The following is a 25,772-nucleotide window of genomic DNA, read 5'->3' on the forward strand; positions in this document are numbered from 1 at the left end:
GATATTTACGGTCTCCAGAATACAAATACAGGTGCAAGGGTAAGCTCGGTTTAACAGAGCAGGATTCTGAATGGATCCAAGCAGGGGGATTCTCCGATGAGAAGTAAAACATGATCGTCCGCAATTGTGCTGCCCAGTAATACCATTGGATATTTGGGCATTTCAGGCCTCCTCGGTCATATGGTAGGTAAAGTAGAGATAGACGTAATCTGGGGCGTTTATTTTGCCATATAAAGTTGGTAAACAGTTTCTTGATTCTTGTGAACAAAGACGAGGGGGGAGGTAAAGGGATATTCTGGAATAGGTAGACAAATTTAGGGAGTATATTCATTTTTAGAATATTAATCCTGCCGATAATTGAGATGGGTAGGGATGTCCAACGCTCTATTGAAGAAGTACTAGCTTCCAGAATTGGGTCATAGTTTATCTGAGAAATCTTATTCACCTCAGGGACAATTTTTATTCCCAAATACGTGAATGTATCTGTTGAGTTGAGAGTAGAAGCACAAACAAGCCCATCCTCCCTCTCTCTTTCATTGAGTAACATTATAGATGATTTGGAGTGATTCACTTTATAGCCAGATATTTTCCCAAATGTTTCAATAAGACTTAGGAGTGCTGGTATTGTCTCATTATTAGATAGATAGATAGGTTGATACTTTATTGATCCCTCGAGGGAAATTTAAGTAGACAGTATTTAAGACAGTATTGAAAAACGTCCTAATAGTGGGCTACTCACCTAATGCATGGCTGAACGTTAGAAGTGTGTCCCGGTCAATAGATCAGACTTAATTTAATCGGCTATGCTATGGTCTCTTATCATCTCTCCACATCGGACGTGGTTGTCATAAGATGGACTGATATCCGCTCCGTTCTTCTTGCAGAGCAAAATTAGCGGCTTAAACTTATTGAAAGGACGTTCTTCTTTGGCGATGCAATAGCCCACATTCAGTTTCGATTAGATTGTTCGCTAGGAATTATGGGATTTGGCGTTGGATGTATGGACTCTACGCAGACGGGGACATGGTCTTTAATCGCACGATAGACTACAAACTACCAAGTAGAATAGCGTGGGGCCCAGATTCACTTCACAGTACAAGCAAATATTATCGCAATATTATTATTTTTTCATAGCACCGCGACATTATGTCGCACTGTACACTACAGCCCTGGTTGTAGGCTAATGTTTTTTAAAAAATTTATCCAATTTGTATGGATTAATTTAGGAGTGAAATGCGAATGAAGGGTTGAAATCACGAATGCCCCCAAATATAATTTTCCACTCGCACGGGCCAAATTAAAGGGCAATTTGCGATAACCTCGTCGCAGTGTACAGCCCTGTCTCTCACACACTCTCTCTCCCTACCACAACATACACACACTCTCTTTCCTCTCTACCACACTCACTTCTTTCTCTTCATACCATTCTCTCATTTTACCACTCTCCCTCCTCTTTCTACCACACACACTCTACTTTATCCTCTCTCTGTCTCTCTCTCTCCCACTCTTTCTCTCTCCCTCTTTGTCATTTGTCCTGTCTTCCTTAGTCATTCTTGCCCTTTGTTCTAGTAGCTTCTTTCAAGTCCTTCCCTCCACTTCTCCTCTCCTCTCCTCTCCTCTCCTCCTCTCCTCTTCTCTCCTCTCCTCTCCTCTTCTCTCCTCTCCTCTCCTATCAGGACAATGGAGAAATCCCCTGGCCAGGCCGGGGGGCGGGGGGGGTGGGCTGCAGAGAGAGCTAGCCTGTGACTGACAGTCCTGCAAGGCCATTGTCCCTCTTCCAAGGAAAATGGAGGGAACCCTGAGAGGTGGAGCAGAGAGAGAGAGAGAGAGAGAGAGAGAGGAGGAGGAGGAGGGGTGGAGGAGAGGATGAGCAGGGGCTTCATTCATGTGTAGAGTTTTTGGACTTTAGCTTTCTGTGGGGTGATTGGGAAGGGGGGGAGGGGAAAACCATATATTATTGCTCCATTTAAAATGCCATAGGCTGGAGCAGCCTGCCAGGGACTCATGGCCGTCTGTGTGTTTAACATTATATAAGTGAACTGACTAACTAACTGAGAGGGTGTGTGCTGTTCCTTCATGGTGGTCTATATTATAGACATAATAACAACCTGCTGAGCCTCCTCTTCCGAGTCTAGACGTTTCCAGTGTGTGTGTGTGTGTGTGTGCGTGTGTGTGTGTATCCGGTGGCCTTAGTCCTCAGCAGAGCCATACACCTCTTCTTTACTGTGTTTATACCACAACAACAACAACACCACCGACTCGCAAGTTATCTCTAGAAGATGAGTGTGTTGTAATGAGGCCTGCTGCTATTCAAGAGCCTGGCCAAGTTACTCGGTCAAGCAAATCCTCTCCCAACCCTTCTCCTCCTGGGAGCCTGAAAAGAGCCCTGGGAGCCGTCAACAAAAGCATTCGTATCCCCGCCCCTTGGTTTGAGCCCCTCACCCTAGCTGTGTGTAGTAGTGTGTGCGTAGTTTGTGTGTGTGTTGTATGAACGTGATCGCTAGACTGGCAGGGTAGTGTTGTTGGCACTGGATTAGGCGATGGAAGAGTGAAGAGGGATTCCACTTCTGGATGAAAGCAGGCAGCTGAGCAATGAAGAGAAAAGAGAGAGAGAGAGAGAGGAGGGGGGGGGGGAGTAGGGGAGGTACAAGAGAGGAGGATAATGTTTAATGCTTTGTCATTTACTTCCCTCCCCGAGGCCAACTCTAAAAGTGTGTACAGTGGTTCCATTGATCAAACGCTTCAGCAGTTTGTTAGTCCATAGCAAGGAGAGCTGATCAGAGGCTGGTCTTTCTTTCTTCATCTCGGGTCCAGTCCGCTGATCAGAGACTGGTCTTTCTTTCTTCATCTCGGGTCCAGTCCGCTGATCAGAGACTGGTCTTTCTTTCTTCATCTCGGGTCCAGTCCGCTGATCAGAGGCTGGTCTTTCTTTCTTCATCTCGGGTCCAGTCCGCTGATCAGAGACTGGTCTTTCTTTCTTCATCTCGGGTCCAGTCCACTGATCAGAGGCTGGTCTTTCTTTCTTCATCTCGGGTCCAGTCCGCTGATCAGAGGCTGGTCTTTCTTTCTTCATCTCGGGTCCAGTCCGCTGATCAATAATACTACCTTATGCATACTGCACCTTATGTGAATACTGTATATTTCAGTTAGTTAGTTAGTTAGTTATATTGATTTGTTATATTGTTTACACTGCTTATTTTTTACTACCTGTATGGCCCCTCCCCTCCCCCTCCCCCATGCTGCTATGATGCCTGAACTTCCCCAAGGGGATCAATAAAGGAATATCTTATATTATCTTATCAGAGACTGGTCTTTCTTGTTCCCACTATAGGGTGATGCTGACATTGTTTTCTGTACTCAATATTTACCCGACTGCCTTTCGTCCATCAGAGCTGAGAGAAGGTTTTCTGGGTGCCTGGGCTTCTGTCTTTCCTTGGGCTGAGTTGAAAAGTAGTTTCCTAGGATGCCTGGTTATCTGATTTCTCAGAAACGAGGAGTCAGTCCACCCCCCAGGTTAATCGTTGTTCCCACGGTGCACAGGACTGCCGCCATGGGCTACACGCGATAAAGTGTGTGGTCACTCACTCATACGTGGTCGTTTTTATTAGGGACATTTTGTGGAATGTTTTGTAGAACACTGGACGGTTTGCTGCTGCTTGTTGAGGTATTGGATAGCTATATTGGATAGATATTGGATAGCATTGTTAGCTTTTGTAAGTAGTGCACTGCTAGTAGGGATGTAACGAAATTGATCCGATACCCGACACTGTCATTTGATACCAAATCTCTATACCTGAGTAGTTAATCTCATCAGTGTCGGTGAGCCAATAAGCATGTTTGTTCCGAGATATAACATCTCTTCTGATCATCCAAAATGTAACAAAGCCTCAGATTGGCTCACGCAGCACATAACTCAAAGTAAGCAAAGTAAGGTATTGGAAAAGATTTAGTTTTGGTGTCTGTATTAAATCCCAGGTGTCTATATTGGTGCTGGAATCGAACATTTTCAAACCATACCCAGCTGTAATAGTTGGCGTTGCCCTAGCTATAATTAGTATTAGATATTGATCCGATACCAGACTATAATAGGGTATTGGTATCAGATATTGAGGGATGCACCAAAAATTTCGGCACTGAAAGTTTTCGGCCGAAAATGGCAAAAAATGGCCTTTCGGCTTTCGGCCGAAAGAGTTTTTTCACCGAAAATATGTCACCGAAACAGAAACAACCGCGCTGTTTCTATGTAAACTCTGCGCGCAACGCGTCCAATAAATGCCTCTTTAACATGCTCTTATATCCTTATTTACTATAATGCCCGTCGCGGTTAATCACTGAGTGATCTAATATGCATATTATTCAGAGCGAGAGGGGGGGGGGATTGTGTTTCTCACATTGACGCTGTCTGTCTGTCGCGCGTCTACTGTGCCGAGTCAAGCGAGCACATTCAGCTGGGGACTAGAAAGGTGCGCTCAGTAGAGCACAGATGTCCGTTGCGCAGCCAGAGAAAAGATGGAATTAATGTACTGTATGCATTCAGAAGTGCTGAATAAATGTTTTATGGACCCATAATAGTGATTATTTATTATTTAAGTTAAGTTTAGCCATAATCATATATTTTTCCATAATCATAATGTTCCACAACATTGGTAAAAAGAAATTCTATTCTATGAATCATTTTCGGCCTTTCGGCTTTCGGTTTTCGGCCAACTGTTTTCTATTTTCGGTATCGGTTTCGGCCAAGAATTTCCCATTCGGTGCATCCCTACTAGAAATCAAAGCAAGTGACTTGATTTGCAAAATCTTTTAACACAGAGGCATGTTAGATCTCTAATGGAGAAAAATTTATATACTCAATACTCAAACTGATGGTCTAAGTCAATAACTAAATCAGCTTTTTTCCATCTCAGGAAAATGTCCAGACTCCGGCCATCTCTCCCCGACTCTGTAGCAGAGACTCTCATTCACACTTTCGTCACCTCCCGTCTTGACTATGCAAACTCTGTCCTCATAGGGCTACCCAGCAATGCCCTGAACAGGTTACAATATGTGCAAAATTCTTCTGCCAGGGTTCTCGCCCGCACCAAGCCCTGGCACCACATCACCCCCACCCTCATCCACCTCCACTGGCTTCCAGTCAAGTCCCGCATCAATTTCAGATCAATTTGCAGACTGTAGGAGTCTCAAGGGTGTGTAGTTAGAAGATGCAGAGCGTAGGGGTCTCGAGGGTGTGTAGTTAGAAGATGCAGACTGTAGGGGTCTTGAGCGTGTGTAGTTAGAAGATGCAGAGCGTAGGGGTCTCAAGGGTGTGTAGTTAGAAGATGCAGAGCGTAGGGGTCTCAAGGGTGTGTAGTTAGAAGATGCAGAGCGTAGGGGTCTTGAGCGTGTGTAGTTAGAAGATGCAGAGCGTAGGGGTCTCAAGGGTGTGTAGTTAGAAGATGCAGAGCGTAGGGGTCTCAAGGGTGTGTAGTTAGAAGATGCAGAGTGTAGGGGTCTTGATGGTGTGTAACTTTAGAGACCATTAACCAGAGATAGGAGGGAGCCGTTCCCCTTGTTGTATGGAATGCCAGGTCAAGAACCTTGAAGTGGATTTGCACTAGATGAGTGGAGTTTACGTTATGAAGCATGTCTCTGCAAAATCACATGTAGTACTTTAAAAACAGCTTCCCGAATGTTTCATAAACACATAGTTATCTACATAAAAGGATACAAATATGATTCCTCTAGAGACGCACTTTCGCGCTCCATCGACTTCCACTAGCATTTTGCTCACAAATGCTAACAATTTCTTCTTTCAGTCTCTCACACAAACCAAAAGCAGTGTGGCTGCAAGTGCTTTTTCACATGGAATGAGAGGAATTTGGAACTCCTGGGTTTGGGCCAGACCAGATCGGGCCTCTCCTCCAGAAAGTCAACGAAGCCTGAAATGATTTAGGAGGAAGGTCCACAGACAGTCTGGGGGCCCTCCACGGTCCCTCGCACATTTCTGTTACATGTTGCCTTGTGTGGTGGGGGTGGTGTGTGTAGTAAGAGCAAGTTTGGGTGTAGGTTTGTGTAGTGTGTGTGTGTCAGTCAGGCTATGTCTGTAGCTTAATGGTTTGATTGGAGAGAAGCTGTAGGCTAAATGGAGTCACTTGACTGGAGCACACAGGCCTCTCTGTCCATCCCGCCATGGCTCACCGCACATTACAGCATCACTATGTCTCTCTCTCTCTCTCTCTCTCTCTCTCTCTCTCTCTCTCTCTCGCTCTCTCGCTCTCTCTCGCTCTCTCTCGCTCTCTCTCTCTCTCTCTCCGTCTATGTCGCTCGCTCTCTATCTATATATATATCTATCCATCTGTATATCTCTCTCACACTTCATCTAGCTATTTCTCTCTCTATATATATTAGGGCTGTCACTTTTTTTTCTACTGAACTGAACTATCGATCAAATTTGGCAAAATGTTAACTGATCGAACTGTAATGATGTGATATCAAATTCAAAATCTTAAATATGAATGAAATTAACATTCAGGCACCTTTGCTCTCGCTGCATGTCTGCTCCTCTCCGCTTCTCCCTACAGTAGAGCTCTACAGCCACCATTATGAATAAAAGCATGTCTGTCATCTCATCAATCGCGACGTTCTTCTGCCAGAAACGAGTGTGTTCCATAGACCGTAAAACAACAAGTGTGTCCATAATTGTATGATTATAATTCTCTCTCTCCCTCCCTCCCTCCCTCTCTCTCTTGCTCTCTACTCACACACACACACACTTGCTTGTTTTCTCTCACCCTTTTTATCTCACACACACACACACACACACACACACACACACACACACACACACACACACACACACACACACACACACACACACACACACACACACACACACACACACACACACACACACACACACACACACACACACACACACACACACACACACACACACACACACACACACACACACACACACACACACACACACACACACACACAACATTGCCCATGCCTGTATGATGGCTGTTGTCAGATCGTACTGGCGTGTCTCAGGAGTGATCGCCGGTGTACAAACACATACACCTCTCTCCCTGGCTAGGTGTACGGTGTTGCTCCAGCAGCGCACATAAACACGTGCATAAACACACTCTTAAACCAAACACAGACCCCCTGCTCCCAACACATAAACACACAAATATGCAGGTTTTTAACACACACCCCTGCTGACAGTAGCGGGAGTGTTGAGGGCCACCCTGGCCGTGGTAAACCTAATGCTCTGTAAACAGCCATGTGTTAAAGACCTACAGTACAGGTTCTACTGGCCTGGGACTGACGTTATGTTTACTTAAACATTCACACTTGCACATACACATGCTCTCTCTCTCTCCTCTCTTGCTCTCTCTCTCCTCTCCTCTCTTTCTCTCTCTCTCTCTCTCTCTCTCCTCTCTTGCTCTCTCTCGCTCATTCATTGAGAAGCAAGATTATTCATTAATGCTCTAAAATTACTCTGGTGAAGCGCATGCTTTGCATTTATGGGAAAAGTTAACTTAAATGAAAACGGGCTAATGATTGTTAAATAATGGTTAGTAGCAGCTCTACACTCTCTCTCTCTCTCTCTCTCTCTCTCTCTCTCTCTCTCTCTCTCTCTCTCTCTCTCTCTCTCTCTCTCTCTCTCTCTCACTCTCTCACTCTCTCACTCTCTCACTCTCTCACTCTCTCACTCACTCACTCACTCACTCACACACACAGGCCTTGTATTATTTAACATGCGTCGTGGGTGACCTGATCACAAGGGGCCAGCTCTAAGTACAGGTGTGGACGCACCCAAGACACATTGAGGACGCATTGAGATGCTAAAGTGCGCTTGTTGTGTTAATGAGTGTGGTTTAGGCAACTTTCAGTATGGAATGAATAGGAGAAGAAAGGAAGGTGCAAACAGGCTTTTATGAAGTGCAGCCTAATCAACGTCTGACAGCTTTCATCGCTGGAGACGATGGTCATCCTTCTACTGCCTGGAAATTCATTTTTGGATCTTTCCGACGTCCAGCGTAATTTGATTATTAAATATGGTAGGCTATCGCACTATGAGCCCACATGGACATTATTCTGAATAATTCTGTATCCAGCTAGATTTCTCCCTGTATTAACTTAAGCTACAATGAATCATGTTTTTAAATTGAATACAGTTCTCTGCTTCGCGTTTCTATATTCACAACGTTTAGGTCACCAACTGTCTCCTGGCGAGGTATGTTACCCGCTGTGAGGATGTAGAAGGAGAATAAAGAGTGGAGAGCCCCCTGCGTGTGTAAAGATGTCTCTGTTGTTGGAATATCTTGCCTCCTTATCAACTTCAAGCGTGAAAATGTGTGAGCGAAGAAAGAGAGAAGGGGTGGGGGGGAATCGAGGGAGAATCACACAGCGGTGTCATTATGAAAATCATAACTCCCACGCAGGTTATTTACTGTGACGCCCCTCCTTTTTTATTGGGAAGCATTTGAAAAGTTGTGTGGTCCCTAGGGGTGTAAATGCATCGATCCTAATGTGACGATTCAACTGCATTTTTTTAATTGTATTTATTTTTTATTTTTTTGTATTGTTTTTATTGACCTATAGTCCATTCATGCTGAGTGAATCAGTTCCCCCAGCCACATTTGTGTATTCAATTTTTTTTGGAGAATTAACTGATAGAAAATGAATCGAATCGAATCGTGGTCAAATGAAGAGATTTCATGATGCATTGAATCGTTGCCTGAAGAATCGTAATCGAATCTAATCGTTGTGAGGTTGAATCGTTACACCCCCTCTAAAGAAAAAGCACTTCACATTGTAAATTGTAATGGACACACTGCATGCGCTCTATTACATGAATTAGTGTTCAGATTCAGTGATGTTGTGATTCATGTTTATTTGTATATCGAGTGGGGAAACAGACGGATCTCAGGTGGTCACTCAAGACTCGCGTGAAGACGCATTTTGATACCAGGTGTCAACTGAAATCCACCTCGACTGAATCGAGACACAATCCGGATACATCTGGATACAAAGTACATGTCTGAACAGGGCCTCAGACACACAACTACACAAGTGCTGGACTTTAACTTAAAAGTCTCTTGTAACATACAAAATAACTCGAGTCTCTTTCCTCTCTCTCAGGGCGTCATGACAACGCACGTCATTTGACAAGCGCTCCGTCAAATGACCACTTTGTCCCGACTCTAGCGTCAGAATGTTATGAAGTGGATGGCCATTTTGGATAATAACGCTGTTTTTAACGCAGTCGTTCGATGGGCACAGGATTTGAACGGGAAACTAAAATTTGAATATTAAAAATAAATAAAATAAAATAAAACGGACGTCATACGCCTAATTAACTCTGCCTCTCTTTAACAAGCACATGGAGATTCCTCATTAACTCCTCTCTGTGTTGAATACAACTGGCTGCTTTTATAAAGCCTCAAATGACGGCTTACAATATTTCATAAAAGCAAAGTGTTTAGTTTGTCTAAGATTTAAAAAGGTTTAAAGTAAACTTTACAGTACTGACAATTCTCTATAGTATTTTTAGTTTGACCTGTGTTTGATAAGACACCCAGTCAGCAGCAGTGTCCCGACCCAATAAAAAGTCGAATTCTGCCTTTGTCTCTATTAACTACATATAAATATTTATATAATTGTTTGCTTTATAGACGAAGGTTGCAACATAATTATGTAATGTAATGTTGTTGGCTGTGTAACGGAGAGCAGCCGCCCAGGCAGCGCAGCTCCTGACTCATTATTAATTTAATTAATTAATCCAATCCACTTTATTTATAGAGCACATTTAAAAACAACAAAGTTGACCAAAGTGCTGTACAAGTCCCACAACATAAGATAAAAAAATATTATAAATAAATAAAAAATATATATATATAATAATAATTTTAAATTATTGTCGAATTGTAATCATTAAAATCACACACACAGACACAGACACATAAAGACAGACACAGACACACAGACACAGACACATAAAGACAGACACACACACAGACACATAAAGACAGACAGACACACACAGACACAGTCACAGACACATAAAGACAGACACACACAGACACATAAAGACAGACAGACACACACACAGACACAGTCACAGACACATAAAGACAGACACACACAGACACATAAAGACAGACACACAGACACAGACACATAAAGACAGACACACAGACACAGACACATAAAGACAGACACACACACAGACACATAAAGACAGACAGACACACACACAGACACAGACACATAAAGACAGACACACACACAGACACAGACACATAAAGACAGACACACACACAGTCACACACAGACAGACACACAGACAAGAGACGCACACCACATACAGTCAAGAGCTCTTCATGGCTGGCTGGCCAGGTTTCATTCACTGTATCTTAAAAAGGAACTACGCCAAATAATTCATACATGTAACTCCTATAGTCCAAGACAGTCCAACATTTTTTGTGAACGTGAACAACTTCCAAATCCAGTGTCAAAACTGAAATTTGCGATGTCATCAGGTATAAAGTCTGAAAGGCCGAATGTTCCGAGTGTATGACAACATTTTCTGTCAGAGCCGAGAACACTACTATAAAAACTCAAACAAAGTCACTCTCCCATTGATTGTCCATGAGCAGCTACAGATTTTTATAAAACTGAGGTGTCTGGCTTTGGTAGATAATAGCTCATGTTCACAAATATTGATTGAACTTTCCTAGGCCATGGTGATAACATATTGTATTGGAATTAAAGATTTTGGTGGTCATACCACATTGAGGAGATTAAACTCCTTTCACCATTCTGCTGCAAAATAACTGACCTTTCTTCTCCGTCGTGAGGCAAGCCAGATGTGGGTCCAGCAGTATTTGGCAAATAATTCTTTAGCATTTGTTTTAATTTGCTTGGGCATAAAAGAAAATATTGTTTGGTTCCTGTTGGTCAGTTAAGGCCATGGGTAGGTAGGGAATAAATTTTATTTTATTTTTTATTGAATTTTTTCCCACGGCAACTATGGATAGGGAATTTCTTTATTTAATTAAAATTTTCACAACAACATGGATGCATGTACTCTGCCAGCATGTTTAATATCCATAATACTAAAGGTTTGACTAAGATTTTTATGAAACTTTATTGTAAAAAATTATATTTTTTTTATTTTTTTTTAACTCATAAAATAAATTGGGTCGCACCTAAATCGGCAGGGTCGGTCAGCAACCGGAAGTCCGGAACCAAACCATTATTTTTGTTAGGCCTTGGAGAAGCAGATGTGTGGCATTTTATGTCATTGGGACAACTCAGACGGAATCAGGGAAGTTGTCAAGTCACAGAAAGTGTATTAAATTGACTTCCAAACGGTCTAAAACCTCATGGCCCAGTCCTGTGAGGCTAGCGCCGGCCCCGCCCACCTGGTGTTCTCAAGGAGTTTGACCTCGGTCTGGGACGAGCAGCTTCTAGTAGTTTTAAGATGCTTGACAGTCCAGTGATAACTTAATTGATTCCAAAACACTTCCGGAGCAGCGAGTGACCATCCGTGCTGTCTCCCCTGCTTACTTAGGGTGTAAAGGTTTTAAAAAGGGGGTGGTCAAGCACTCCAGCTGGCGATTTCCCCAGTCAAGGGCCCACAGCTAGGCTAGAACATCTTTATGACCTAGTTTACAACCAGGCGGAGGTGATTTGTAGGCGGTATGTAAAGACTGTAGGATCCATGACATACGTGCACTGCCCTCTACTGACGCAGTAATTGGTTTCTCATCCTCTCCCTCACCTTAAAGGACCATACCAGCCTTTGTTTATTATATCTTTTTTTCTATTTTTCTATTTATTCTATTCTAATTCTTTCTGTATTTTTCACCCATCCCAATTTTTGTCGTTATGCCAATTCCCTGGTCGTTGCATGCATTGCCCCACTGTCGGCCTGGGGGAGGGTGTAGACTACCACATGCCTCCTCCGATACATGTGGAGTCGCCAGCCGCTTCTTTTCACCTGACAGCGAGGAGTTCCACTGGGGGAACGTAACGCATGCAGAGGTTCACGCTATTTCCCCCAGATCCCCTCCCTGATTTGATTCGATTTTTATTTGGAAATTACAAACCCATCATAAAAACTAATTATCATGACCGATTTGTTTTCCTGAGGATATCACCTAAAAGCATTAATTAAAACACTTATTTCCGGCGATTCTGATGTATTTGCGTTTGCGTCAAAATGGAGATCAGTTGCATTAAAACACTCACTCCTGGGGCGCCCTCGTGGCGCACCTAGGGATGGGTACCTTTCACATTTGAACCGATACGGTACCGGTACCTGTGAATTGATACCGGTACCCAACGGTACCTTTTTTCGGTACTTTAGTCTCAAGAAATTTTATTTACCTACCTCAGTCGTGAAAAAAAATAATCCAAACTTCAAATAACTACAATTTCGACCGTTTTCGGCTTGCCATTGCTCCGACTGCTTTGTTGTTGAATCAAGTCAAATCCTAGGTAAGCATATATTGTGCGTGTGAACGTTGACATGAAAAAAAAGGTAAAAAAAAAAATTCTCTATCTCACTTCAATCGATACTCTGTAGTACCGACGTGTTTAGGTTCGGTACCTCAAAAGTACCGAATTCGGTACCCATCCCTAGGCGCACCACATAGTGCCTCGCACACCCACGCGGCCGTCCCGGGTTCGCCTCCCGCTCCCGGGGGATCACCTGTCGCATGTCTTCCCCTCCTTTTCTCCCGTTCACCCTCTCCTCCTCTGTCAGTCATGTCTGACCATGAAAAACCCCTATTCCCCTATGCATTCACATCACGCTGCATTCACGTGTTGACTTATTTGCTTCGGAACAATCCCAGTTGCGATATCAATCACACTTAACTTACACAATGTAAAGCAAAACGGGCTATTAATTCAACATTCAATATATTTTCTCACTTTTGTGTTGACTTGTTGCCTGATTCCTGTTTTTGGGTTCCAGATGAGAGGTAGGACCTGGACAACACAACGGTTCCATAGCCTGAAGTCTTGTCTTATAAGTCATACAGTCCAAAGTTTATAAAAATCTCACGGAAAATGAGTGAATGAATTTTGTAATGTGTGTAAAAAAACTAAAAGCAAGGCTTAAAAAAAAAACAAAAAAAAACAGTGTTATTATCCAAAATGGCCGTCCACTTCATAACATTCTGACGCTAGAGTCGGGACAAAGTGGTCATTTGACGGAGCGCTTGTCAAATGACGTGCGTTTGTCATGACGCCCTGAGAGAGAGGAAAGAGACTTGAGTTATTTTGTATGTTTACAAGAGACTTTTAAGTTAAAAGTCCAGCACTTATTATACCGGTATGTTGTGTTTAAATTTAAGTCAAGCACTTTGATATATGTTATGTTGTCTGTTTAAGAAAGAGTGCAATAAATGTTTTTATTGAAAAAATAAGAATCGTGTGAGAGAATCGTGATCTCAATTCTTAGGGAGAAGAATCGTGATTCACATTTTTAGCAAGGATCGTGCAGCGCAGCCCTAGTCTAGAGCTTTGGTTCTGTGATGTTGGATTAGGTTATTTGTTAGAGAGACACACCAGAGAGCATGGCTGTATGAATGGCCGTCTTTGTGAGTGTTCATAATCGTCCAGTTCACAGGCCTGATTGCATTACAGTCCCGCGTCCCCCTCCCCATCACTTACCGGGCTCTGGACAGCCTCGAGAGTGGAGAGTGAGTCGGGGGTGAAGGATGAAGAAATGCACCAATCCAGAGGCTTTTATTGGTAGATTTGGTTTGGTCTCTCGATGGAAGAGACAAGTCTCTGAACTTGTGTTGTGGCTCTCTGTGTTCCACTGTGTTTCCACATGATACTCCATTGGTACAACGGTCACAACAAAATGGCCCTGTGTGCAGAAAGAAACCTTTAACTTTTTAGGTCCAACTCCAGTTGAGCAATTGTGGCTTGTTGCTGGCAACACTGAACTTCATGACAGCCCTAGGCTAACATGTGTAGAGGTGTTGAAGAGTGTGTGTGTCTGACTGTATATCCATTCCATTGGCGTCACCCGCCCCTGCCCTATCTATCTCCCATCTGGGCCTGGCCTGGTCACATGGTTCCCTTCAGCTCCTCTTGTCATTTGATACCTGGCACCTGCCACAGTGAGCCACCATCTCTCGCTCGCTCGCTCTCTCCCTCCATCCTCCTCCACACTTCTCTCTCTATTGGTCTGTCTTTTCATCTCTCTGTCAGTTGCTAGACTTGGTCCCAGTGTGTACAGGCATGGAGAAATGCTGCTTACACCCCAGCCCAGTCCTTTCCCTCCCCAGCCCAGCCCAGCCCCTCCCCAGCCCAGCCCAGCCCAGCCCCTCCCCAGCACAGCCCCTCCCCAGCCCAGTCCCTTCCCTCCCCAGTCCCAGTCCCTCCCCAGCCCAGTCCCTCCCCTCCCCAGTCCCAGCCCCTCCCCAGCCCAGTCCCTCCCCAGCCAAAGACAATACACAGCCATGTGTATTGTTCACAACAGGACATATGTCACCAAGGAACTGAGGCGAGCAGCGCTCCTCCCTCTGGTAGTGTGTCTGTATAGCTGTCAGGTAGCATGTACGTGTAGCATGTATGTGTTGCTCCAGTGCTGCCTGCCAGGAATACTGTAATTTCATACGCTAAGCCGCCTTCTACAGCTCTGTAGAGATGAGACTGTCACAGTACAGTTGTGAAACAATATTCCTGACCTATCGGATCCCCCTCTTTTCTTGATCCTCCTATCACAAGCATTACTTTCCTCTGTCAAGCTAAGGGAGGGCGGAGCTTGGAATATTGGAATGTCAATTGGGGGAGTAACCCGTTTGCTACATTTGGTGGATTTTCCAGTTAATTATATCAAGCTGCAGTGCAGGGGTTGTTGACACACACAAAGAAGAAGACGCCTTTTAAAAATGGAGAGCCTGCCAGAAAGTCTGAAGTTTACAAGTTGAATTAAGGTTTGGGTTCCCAAGAAGAAGAAAAAATGCATCCCTTGAAGAACTCATTCCGACAAATTCCTGTCTCGGAAAGCCCAAGCCGGCCTGCATTCACATCTCCCTATAGACTCCCCCGTCCCTGAGAGCGTCTGAGAATTGGATTGGAAATGGGAAGGGCCCAGACAGTAGGTCCTCTGTGGTCTAGAGAGAACCACGGGCACTGCACCACTACACAGTTAATATAGCTGCATAGTTTCTGCCCGCTGGCCTCGTTGTTCCCCGTCCCCTGCCTCCCTGCCTGCCAGCCGGGCCCGTCTGTCTGTCAGTCTGTCCATCATCAGCGCAGCAGAGGACACACAGACGGTGCTGCAGGAGGGGGAATGTTCTGAATGCCAGTCTGTTGTGAAAGCACTTGGCAGGGCTGGCCGCGGCAACCTCCAGCGCTCCCCCTCTCCTCTCCTCTCCAAAAGCCACTTTGTTTACCCGGGGGTTGCCATGGCGAGGGAGGTTTCAAAACCATTCCACACAACCATTTTTTTTTACCATTTTTTTGGGGGGGTTTGGTTGTCCCTCGGTGCACAATGCACATACAGGACCTGTGTACTGGTTTGGACTTGTTCAAAAGCTTTGATGTTCAGGAAGAAATAGTCGTTTTCTTTCACCCCTCAACACGGTATATAATATTTTACATATTATGAGGCATATTTGTCTTACTTTCAAAAGGGGCTATTAGGCTGGTAAGGAATGTAATGTAAGTCAATGGGATGTCTTCTTTTAACAGGGATGCACAGATACTGCTATTGAATATCGGTCTGATACCGGGCTAAAATAACTACGGTCTCAGTATCGGTCTGATACCGGGCTAAATTAAGGTAAAATATATAAGAATATGAAATACGTGTGCTAAAATGTGTGTGTGTGTGTGTCTCTCTCCAGCCTTTCTTCAGACTCCTGAACCTGCGGAAGCTTGGCCTGAGTGACAATGAGATCCAGAGGCTGCCTCCCGAGGTGGCCAACTTCATGCAGCTGGTGGAGCTGGACCTCTCCAGGAACGGTACACGCACACGCACACACACTCACACTCACACGCACGCACACACGCACGCACGCACACACACACACTAGGGCTGGCAGGTATACCGATTATAAAAGTATACTGCCGTGAATCCAGGGCTCGACAGTGCAAGCGTTTCATTCGTGACTAAAAATACACACGTGCAAACCGGAAAAATGATTTAGGAGCACAGTGTGCAAGTAAAGATTACAAGTGCCATAATCTGTTTCCCATCCGCTGCATATATAGGTCAGTGGCTGCATTGAGCTAAATCATCTACTCCACTGCCAGGACCTGGTGCTCGGACGACCCCACGTCATCTCACTGGTGACTTGGTCGCGTCAGTAAAGCGTGTGAGCAGAGAGACTCTGGTTTACTTTTGCTGGACCATAGCAGCAAAGGTTTGGCTGAGCTTCACACAAAAAGTACAGCAAAACGCAATACCTGCAGAAAGAGTATTTAGTCAATCAATCAATCAATCAATCAATCAGATTTATTTATAGAGCACATTTAACATGACACACATGTCAACCAAAGTGCTGTATAGAGGGTAGATGTAGATACATTTAGACAATATATAGACAACATCACATCTCAGTTTTACGGCAAACGCACAGGAAAACGGGGAGTCAGTGAACATCGGGGAAAGCGAGTGCACGGAAGCACCTCCAACATGGCAAAGCATTTGCTTTAACTCTCCATGCACCGTTTTTGACATGTTGCTGCTATCTCCCAGTCTTATACAGTTAGCAGTAGCAACGTTAGCGGCTAATGTAGTGTGTGGAGAGAAGTCTGGCTAAGAGTGTAACAATATACCGGGTACCTGTAAACAAACAATAATCCTAAATGCAAGTTCACAGAGTACCCTTCCACATCCAGTTCATCCCGACACCCCCTTTTAACACTTTGAGTGCCACGGACGCGTTTTGTCGTTAGTTCATGCCGACTGTTGAATGCCACCAACGCTATATAGCGTTTGTTTGTCGTATTTTTATTTATTAGCGATTTGAATTCATATTTCATCAATCGAGCCTCACGCTAGTGCTGCAGACTCTCTCTGAGCTCCATTGGAAAAATACCGCCCCCTATCGTCTTTCCCTGTGTAACTGCACCCCATTAGATTAGACTGATAGGGGGGGGGGGTCCAGCCTCCTCATTTTACTTCTCCGGCGAGGCATCTGAAGAGACCGAAGTGATCGCCGAGCTGCAAAACAACGTGGAATACATATTTACAGTACCCGGCGCTGAATCAATAAACGCGATTGATATTTGGAATGGCGATCAGGAATTGGAATAATCTTTTTGGGGAACATCTGATCTGAGGTAAGCAATTTATTTTACCAGTCTTGGGGTAATCGGATCTATTTTCACAGAGATATCAGCGTTTGCCCCATGTGTGTGTGTGTGTGCGCTGATCAGGAAATAAGAGAATATATTTTCAGCCCGCTTCTCTAGCGTGCATAAGTACACATATACTATCGATAATCTAGCGTTTATTTGAAAACTATTAATAAATAGGCCGAAAAATGATGTTTTTTGTGTATTCCAGAATATTCCAGTAAATGCCGTTTATCACGGAATCTATATATTTTCCTGAAACTTTCAAGAAAACGAGGGCTTTTCAAAATGCTATGAAACGGAAATGAACCAATTAAAAAAACAATCCGTTTTGACAATGTTGACTGCAAACAAGTCATTGATAAGCGACGGGCAGATTAGACACATAATTTAAGACAGAGATTATGCGTTCACAAATATGAGAACGCTATCATTGAAGTGGGTGGTGGCATTCAACCATGTTTTACCATGTTAACCAATGGCAACCAAAGTGTTAAAGAAAACTTTCACTTTAGCTATGAAGGGGAAGATAAGCAGAAAGAGCGGATGATGCCAAGAACATGCAAATGGTCCTTGTGTAGAAGTGGAGCAATCTTCCATTTACTTGGGTATGTACTTTTAGGGTGAATTCTTTGAAAATATGGCCCATTAGCATGTTCTTGGTATCTAGGAACATCTAAGGACCTCGGGGAATGTATTCCCAGTGTCAGAAATATTGTGTCCGTTACTATGCTTGAGTAAATTGTAATGAACCAAAGGAGAATATACATTATTATTATTATCTCCCCCCCCCCCCCATCTTTGACGCTGAATAACACCATGCTAATATAACATTGAACAGACGTACTGAATTTTGCCAACCGGACACGTGCAATTTGAAATATTTATATATAATATAGAGCCTATAAATTACCTTATTATGGCCAAGTCATACATCTATGGATATGGCCAAATCTCCTCTCCTAGAGTTAAATCTGGATTTAGTACCACCAGGCGCCCGTTACAGGGCAGCAAAGACCATGAATGAAATCTACTGTAAGTACAGTTACTTTTGTATAATGTCCATAGCTCCGCCATTTTTCACCAGATTGCGTTCTTTTTTAGACGTTCACAGAAAGTTAAAGAAACAATATATTGTATTTTATAGCAATAACGTTCAGGTTTGTTCGACCTGTGAGATATAATCACGAAAATCACAGCAATATTATTTTTTCATGCCAGCCGGCTCCAGCTTTGACAGAGGTTGGTGTGAGCTGGGTAGTGTAGTTTTATGACATTTCAATGTCCATCGAAAGCCCTGCGTCTCCTCTTTCTTAGGACTACAACGATTTCATGATTGCGTCGTTTCCTCGCATCAATCATCCGGTTTCCGATGCAATGCGCTGAGATTTTTTATAAACTCATATTTTGATAATAACACTTTAAATCATTGGTAAACAAACGTTAGTGCTGAAAATATACACGTTGACTGCTGTTTTGATAGGGTTAGGGTCTTTACTCTTGGCTACATTTGAAAAAGAAACGCAACATTAATTAATACGGACTGTATTGATCTATTTATGACGTGAAATAAATCTCCACCCGATACCGGGGCGATCAGGGTTAATGAAAAACAGCATGACAAATGTATTAACAACATAAAATCATGTTATGTGATTTGTACTGGAAAACTAAATACCATCAAATACTATTATACCATCAAAACTAAGAAAAATATCATGATATGATATCTTGGCGATATCGCTCAGCACTAACACACACACACACACACACACACACACACACACACACACACACACACACACACACACCCTGCTTGTAACACACAGGAAAAACAAACAAAACACATGTGGTTTTTTGTGGCTTGCTATGCACTGGGGTCAATTACTACACCACCATCTCCTTTCATCAATACCACACAGCAGGCGCGCATATTAGACAGGCCATTAACGGGTACTTATCTTAACGGTGTGTCATAAATAACATTCCCTCTTGGCTAGCTTGCCTCAAAACACATTTGGAAGCAAGGGAGAAGTGAATGAGAACTTCCGCCAAGCAGGAGTTTGTTACCCTGGGATATGAGGTCAGTGGACATAGAATGGATACTGTGCTGGTAGTATCTGGTTCACATGAAAGAACGCTCTCCCCAGAACATCCCATGTCTTTGATGATCGTCCACGATGACAATCGGACCCGATTAACCACACAGAAATCCATGCTCCATTCCACTCTCCATCACACATGTCATACAAAATAAAACACACACACACACACTGGATGGAAATAGTGTTTTCCCTCCTAGCGTCTTTGCTCTGTGCTGATAAATATATAGTAATTAGTGGTAGTCTGTCACTGTAGGGCTGTACATGGTGGTCAGTGATGGGGGGCTGTACATGGTGGTCAGTGATGGGGGGCTGTACATGGTGGTCAGTGGCAGGGGGGCTGTACATGGTGGTCAGTGATGGGGGGCTGTATATGGTGGTCAGTGATGGGGGGGGCTGTACATGGTCAGTGGCAGGGGGGGCTGTATATGGTGGTCAGTGATGGGGGGGGGCTGTACATGGTGGTCAGTGATGGGGGGGCTGTACATGGTGGTCAGTGATGGGGGGGGGGGGGCTGTACATGGTGGTCAGTGGCAGGGGGGGGGGGGGCTGTACATGGTGGTCAGTGATGGGGGGGGGCTGTACATGGTGGTCAGTGGCAGGGGGGGGGGGGGGGCTGTACATGGTGGTCAGTGATGGGGGGGCTGTATATGGTGGTCAGTGATGGGGGGGCTGTATATGGTGGTCAGTGATGGGGGGGCTGTATATGGTGGTCAGTGATGGGGGGCTGTACATGGTGGTCAGTGATGGGGGGGCTGTACATGGTGGTCAGTGATGGGGGGGCTGTATATGGTGGTCAGTGGCCTATAAGGACCCGTCCCATCTGTCTTATGCTCTGACCACCATGTGTACCTGTGCTGGTCTCGGATCCAATCCCACCACAGTCTTCCTTCGTCTTCCCTACTCCATCTCCCTCTCAGCCATCCAGCTGTCTCCATAAATAAAACCAAATAACAGGGGGACTGTCCACTCCCCTGTACCCAGACTGAGACAGCCCATGAGCCTGAGACAGACTGAGACAGCCCATGAGCCTGAGACAGACTGAGACAGACTGAGACATACTGAGACAGACTGAGACAGACTGAGACAGCCCATGAGCCTGAGACAGGCTGAGACAGCCCATGAGCCTGAGACAGGCTGAGACAGCCCATGAGCCTGAGACAGACTAAGACAGGCTGAGACATACTGAGACAGCCCATGAACCTGAGACAGGCTGAGACAGCCCATGAGCCTGAGACAGACTGAGACAGGCTGAGACAGCCCATGAGCCTGAGACAGACTGAGACAGACTGAGACAGACTGAGACAGCCCATGAACCTGAGACAGACTGAGACAGACTGAGACAGACTGAGACAGCCCATGAACCTGAGACAGACTGAGACAGACTGAGACAGACTGAGACAGCCCATGAACCTGGGACAGACTGAGACAGCCCATGAGCCTGAGACAGACTGAGACAGGCTGAGACAGCCCATGAGCCTGAGACAGACTGAGACAGCCCATGAACCTGAGACAGACTGAGGAGGGAAGATAAGTGCTGACATGTCTGGAAATGGGATGCAAAGGAGTTGACAATGCCAATTCAGATGGGATAATGACAACACCAGTACTTGTATATAATCTGTGTTCACACTGTGTGTATTATACATGGCATAATGGAAAACTGACTTAATGGTCTTTTCTTAACCCCGATCTTCTCTTTCACTCCACACCACCATTCCCTTTTCTCCAGTTATTTTTGTTTCCCCCTCTCGCAACTCTGCTCATATGGTAGCTATTATGAAAGAACCTGAAATGATTTGCTGTATAGAATGTGACCCCACCAGTCTGGAGTCCACACTGTGCTAACTCCTGTCTCCTCCCCTCAACCTCCTCTCCTCTCCTCCCCTCAACCTCCTCTCCTCTCCTCTCCTCTCCTCTCCTCTCCTCTCCTCTCCTCTCCTCTCCTCTCCTCTCCTCTCCTCTCCTCTCCTCTCTCCTCTCCTCCCTCAACCTCCTCTCCTCCCCTCAACCTCCTCTCCTCCCCTCAACTCCTCTCCTCTCCTCCCCTCAACCTCATACCTCATCTCCTCTCCTCCCCTCAACCTCCTCTCCTCTCCTCCTCCCCTCAACCTCCTCTCCTCCCCTCAACCTTCCTCTCCTCCCCTCAACCTCCTCTCCTCCTCTACCCCTCAACCTCCTCTCCTCCCCTCAACCTCCTCTCCTCTCCTCTGCTCCCCTCAACCTCCTCTCCTCTCTACCCCTCAACCTCCTCTCCTCCTCTACCCCTCAACCTCCTCTCCTCCTCTACCCCTCAACCTCCTCTCCTCTCCTCTCCTCTGCTCCCCTCAACCTCCTCTCCTCCTCTACCCCTCAACCTCCTCTCCTCCTCTACCCCTCAACCTCCTCTCCTCTCCTCTACCCTCAACCTCCTCTCCTCTACCCCTCAACCTCCTCTCCTCTACCCCTCAACCTCCTCCCCTCCCCTCAACCTCCTCTCCTCCCCTCAACCTCCTCTCCTCCCCTCAACCTCCTCTCCTCCCCTCAACCTCCCCTCCTCCCCTCAACCTCCTCTCCTCTCCTCTACCCCCTCAACCTCCTCTCCTCTCCTCCCCTCAACCTCCTCTCCTCCCCTCAACCTCCTCTCACTCTCCTCTCCTCTCCTCTCCTCTCCTCTCCTCTCCTCTCCTCTCCTCTCCTCTCCTCTCCTCTCCTCTCCTCTCCTCATCTCCTCTCCTCTACCCTCAACCTCCTCTCCTCTCTACCCCTCAACTCATCTCCTCTCCTCTACCCCTCAACCTCCTCTCCTCTGCTCCCTCAACCTCCTCTCCTCTCCTCTCCTCTCCTCTACCCCTCAACCTCCTCTCCTCTGCTCCCCTCAACCTCCTCTCCTCTCCTCTCTTCAACCTCCTCTCCTCTGCTCCCCTCAACCTCCTCTCCTCTCTATCCCTCTCCTCAACCTCCTCTCCTCCCCTCAACCTCCCCTCAACCTCCTCTCCTCTCCTCTCCTCTACCCTTCAACCTCCTCTCCTCTCTATCCCTCTCCTCAACCTCCTCTCCTCCCCTCAACCTCCTCCTCTCTATCCCTCTCCTCAACCTCCTCTCCACCCGTCTCCTCTCCAACCCTCTCCCCTCCTCTTCTCTTCTCCTCTCCTCTAGACATTCCTGAGATCCCAGAGAGCATTAAGTTCTGCAAGGCCTTGGAGATTGCCGACTTCAGTGGAAACCCCCTCTCCAGGTAGGTGGATTGGTATTAGGTCTATTTTAGGTGACAACAATGGACTTGTCCAGGTGATGCCAGGTGGAGGGCAGTACAGTACAGTACGTACTACTGTTTGATACAGGTCACCAAGCACCACTGTCTGTTATTTGCTCTAATTGCTCTGCTTTCCAATTCACAGTGAACTGTAAAAAAACAAAACAATAATAATAAAGTATTGCGAGAGTATATATATATATATATATATACACCAATTTGTAATAATGTGTAAATGGGCCCTTAGCGGAGATGAGATTATGCACAATTCAGGAGCTAAGGCCTGGATGACAGCAGGCTTTGTGCTCCTGACCCAGAGAGCACTCTGTATGTATTTAACCCTTTCACTGCCACACTGTCGTGTGGCAGTGAAAGGGTTAACCTTCCGTGTATTGTCGCAGAGAAAGGGTTAATGGCATTGTGATGCCGGCAGTGCAGAACCTGTACCTTCCTCCTATAGAACAGCAGGAGAGCGTTGATGCTGCTGAGTACTTTTACACATGGAACTCTCTAGATAGTCTCACTCACTCACTACTTTAAAAGCATTCCATGCTTTGTATATAAGGGGCCTCATAGTAGCTTTTTCCCATCTCTCTCAATCGCACACTATTTCTCTCTCTCCCCTCTCTCTCTCTTCCCCCTCTCTCTCCCTCTCTCTCCCCTCCCCTCTTTCTCTCATCTCTCTCTCTCCCCCCTCTCTCTCACTCTCCCCCCTCTATCTCTTCTCTCTCTCTCTCTCTCTCTCTCTCTCTCTCTCTCTCTCTCTCTCCTCTCTCTCTCTCTCTCTCTCTCTTGCTCTCTCTCTCCCCCCTCTCTCTCACTCTCCCCCCTCTATCTCCCCCCTCTTCCCCCCTCTATCTCTTCTCTCTCTCTCTCTCTCTCTCTCTCTCTCTCTCTCTCTCTCTCTCTCTCTCTCTCTCTCTCTCTCTCTCTCTCTCTCTCTCTCTCTCTCTGTCTCTCTCTGTGTCTTGTCTCTTTCTCTCTCCTTTCTCTCTCTCTTTCTCTCTGTTTCTGTCTCTCTCTCAGGTTACCAGATGGTTTCACTCAGCTCAGAGCGCTCGCTCACTTGGCCCTCAACGATGTATCACTCCAGACGTTGCCCAACGACATGGGAAAGTATGTGTTTATAATATACAATAAAGTTTTAAGCTAGGCTAGTGGTCCTTATCCGCTTCCATTCATTTGTGCTAAGCTAGGCTAGCTTACAGCCGGATAGCTTTCTACTGAGACTAGAGGAAATAGGTCTTCTTATCTAACTCTAGAAAAGATGATATGCACATTTCCCATAATGCTGGCGTGTTCCTTTCTAAAAGCATAGTTCAAATCTTTGGAACCCTTAGCCCTATTTCTTGCTTACCAGTGGTGATGTTGTTGATCGGTAGAGTCCTTTCTCAGCACAATCCATGCTGATCCTCATACTAGCATAATTAGCCACAAACCAATGCAAAGTCAATGGGGTCAAGCTCTCGTCTCTACAAGCTGACTGAGGCTCATTAGTAGTATCCAGTAGTAGTAGGGTCCTTGATGGATACAATAGTAGTAGTATGGTCCATGATGGATACAATAGTAGTAGTAGGGTCCATGATGGATACAATAGTAGTAGTATGGTCCATGATGGATACAATAGTAGTAGTAGGGTCCATGATGGATACAATAGTAGTAGTATGGTCCATGATGGATACAGTAGTAATAGTAGTATGGTCCATGATGGATACAGTAGTAATAGTAGTATAAGGCGCAGGGTTTTGTGGAGGTTTGATTCCACTGCCCAGTGGGGCGTCCCTGGGCTGTGGGCCACTGCTGTGATGGGACAGATGGAGGAGCTCCTCACCACTGCCAAGACAGCCCATACAACCAGACCCTCCATCTGACAGACCCACCCTCCCTCTCCTCTCTTCCCCTCCCTGCTTCTCTGCCTCTCTCCTTCTCTTTCCAGTTTGGCCAACCTGGTGACACTGGAGCTGAGGGAGAACCTGCTCAAGTCTCTGCCCACGTAAGTTCATGTCCCCTGGGAACGGACAGCATTGTCCTCTTCTCACCCTGGCAGTTCCAGATCTCTAGGGCGTTTGGATAAGAATTATCTTTTGAGACTGGGTGCCGTCACTGTTTTTGGATAAACAACGTGCCTGGTCATGAGAGAGTAACATTAAGCCTCCAGCTGGGAAGGCCAGATGGAACACAAGTGATTGTGGGCGGGATGTATGATTGATTGATTATTTAATTAGGAGTGCTTGGCAGCACTTGTCACAACCTTTAACAGTGGTGCTGTTTTTAAAAAGTTTTTCACATGCTTTTATCAAAAGCACCCTACAGTGCAGTTAGGGCTGGGCGATATGGAAAAAAATCATATCGCGATAACGATATGATAATTTTATTTTATTTCTCGATATCGATAATTATCTAATTGTTATAAGTATAAAAAAATATATATATATATATTTTTTTTTAAACAACAGATGTATGTTTATTTTGCAGCAATTCTTTGTCATTGCCGCCATCTTTAGTGTTACATCCCCTCACACTCCAGTTCTCAGGCTGCAGCTGGTTTAAAAGCTAAAGTAAACCGGCTTCTCTGCTGGCTGTGGCTCCAGAGGAGTTGAACAGTTCTGGCTCTGCTAGTTTATTTTCGATCTTTTGGCGCTTTTTTGGTGGACAAACCACCGCACATGTGCACTGTGACTCGTGACTGGAGTCTAGTTCTGCTAGCACACATAGCCTACTGTGTACAGACGGTTTCAAAATTAGAAATTTAAATTAGAAAGCAAACAAAATAAATGGACAAGAGAAAAAGAAATCTGAATTTGGTCAGTATTGTCATTTGGACAAGCAAAGCCATTACTTTAAGTTGCAGGCAAGAAAGACAAGTCTGTCCACTGTCTCTGGTTTTAAAACTGCCCTGTTGCAGGTAAAAAAAAAAAAAAGTTAATAAAAAAAAAAGAGATTTTTCGATTTTTTTTTAATTTCGATATTCGATATCGATTATTAAAATATATCGCGATATTTATCGTTATCGTTATATCGCCCAGCCCTAAGTGCAGTACAGTGTGCCCTACAGACAGTAGGGCTGGGTGATATGGACAAAATATCATATCATTCTTAGTGTTGAT

At 45.1% G+C, this 25,772-nt stretch overlaps 1 protein-coding gene across 9 annotated transcripts in view; it reads left to right on the forward strand.

Annotated features, from left to right (window-relative positions):
- Positions 1-25,772, forward strand: part of scrib (scribble planar cell polarity protein) — a 151,537-nt gene that overhangs the window by 42,999 nt on the left and 82,766 nt on the right. For all 9 annotated transcript variants that reach the window (XR_014620381.1, XM_084326684.1, XM_084326687.1 and 6 more), the window contains exons 2-5: positions 15,873-15,990; positions 22,569-22,647; positions 23,692-23,781; positions 24,602-24,658. Coding sequence is in view for 8 of the 9 variants with exons in the window: in XM_084326684.1 (XP_084182810.1) it covers positions 15,873-15,990; positions 22,569-22,647; positions 23,692-23,781; positions 24,602-24,658 (344 nt within the window). In the remaining variant the exon portion in view is untranslated. The remainder of the gene's footprint in view (positions 1-15,872; positions 15,991-22,568; positions 22,648-23,691; positions 23,782-24,601; positions 24,659-25,772) is intronic.

The sequence above is a fragment of the Notolepis coatsorum genome, assembly GCF_963971535.1.
Source record: "Notolepis coatsorum genome assembly, chromosome: 12".
NCBI classification, from domain to species: Eukaryota; Metazoa; Chordata; class Actinopteri; order Aulopiformes; family Paralepididae; genus Notolepis; species Notolepis coatsorum.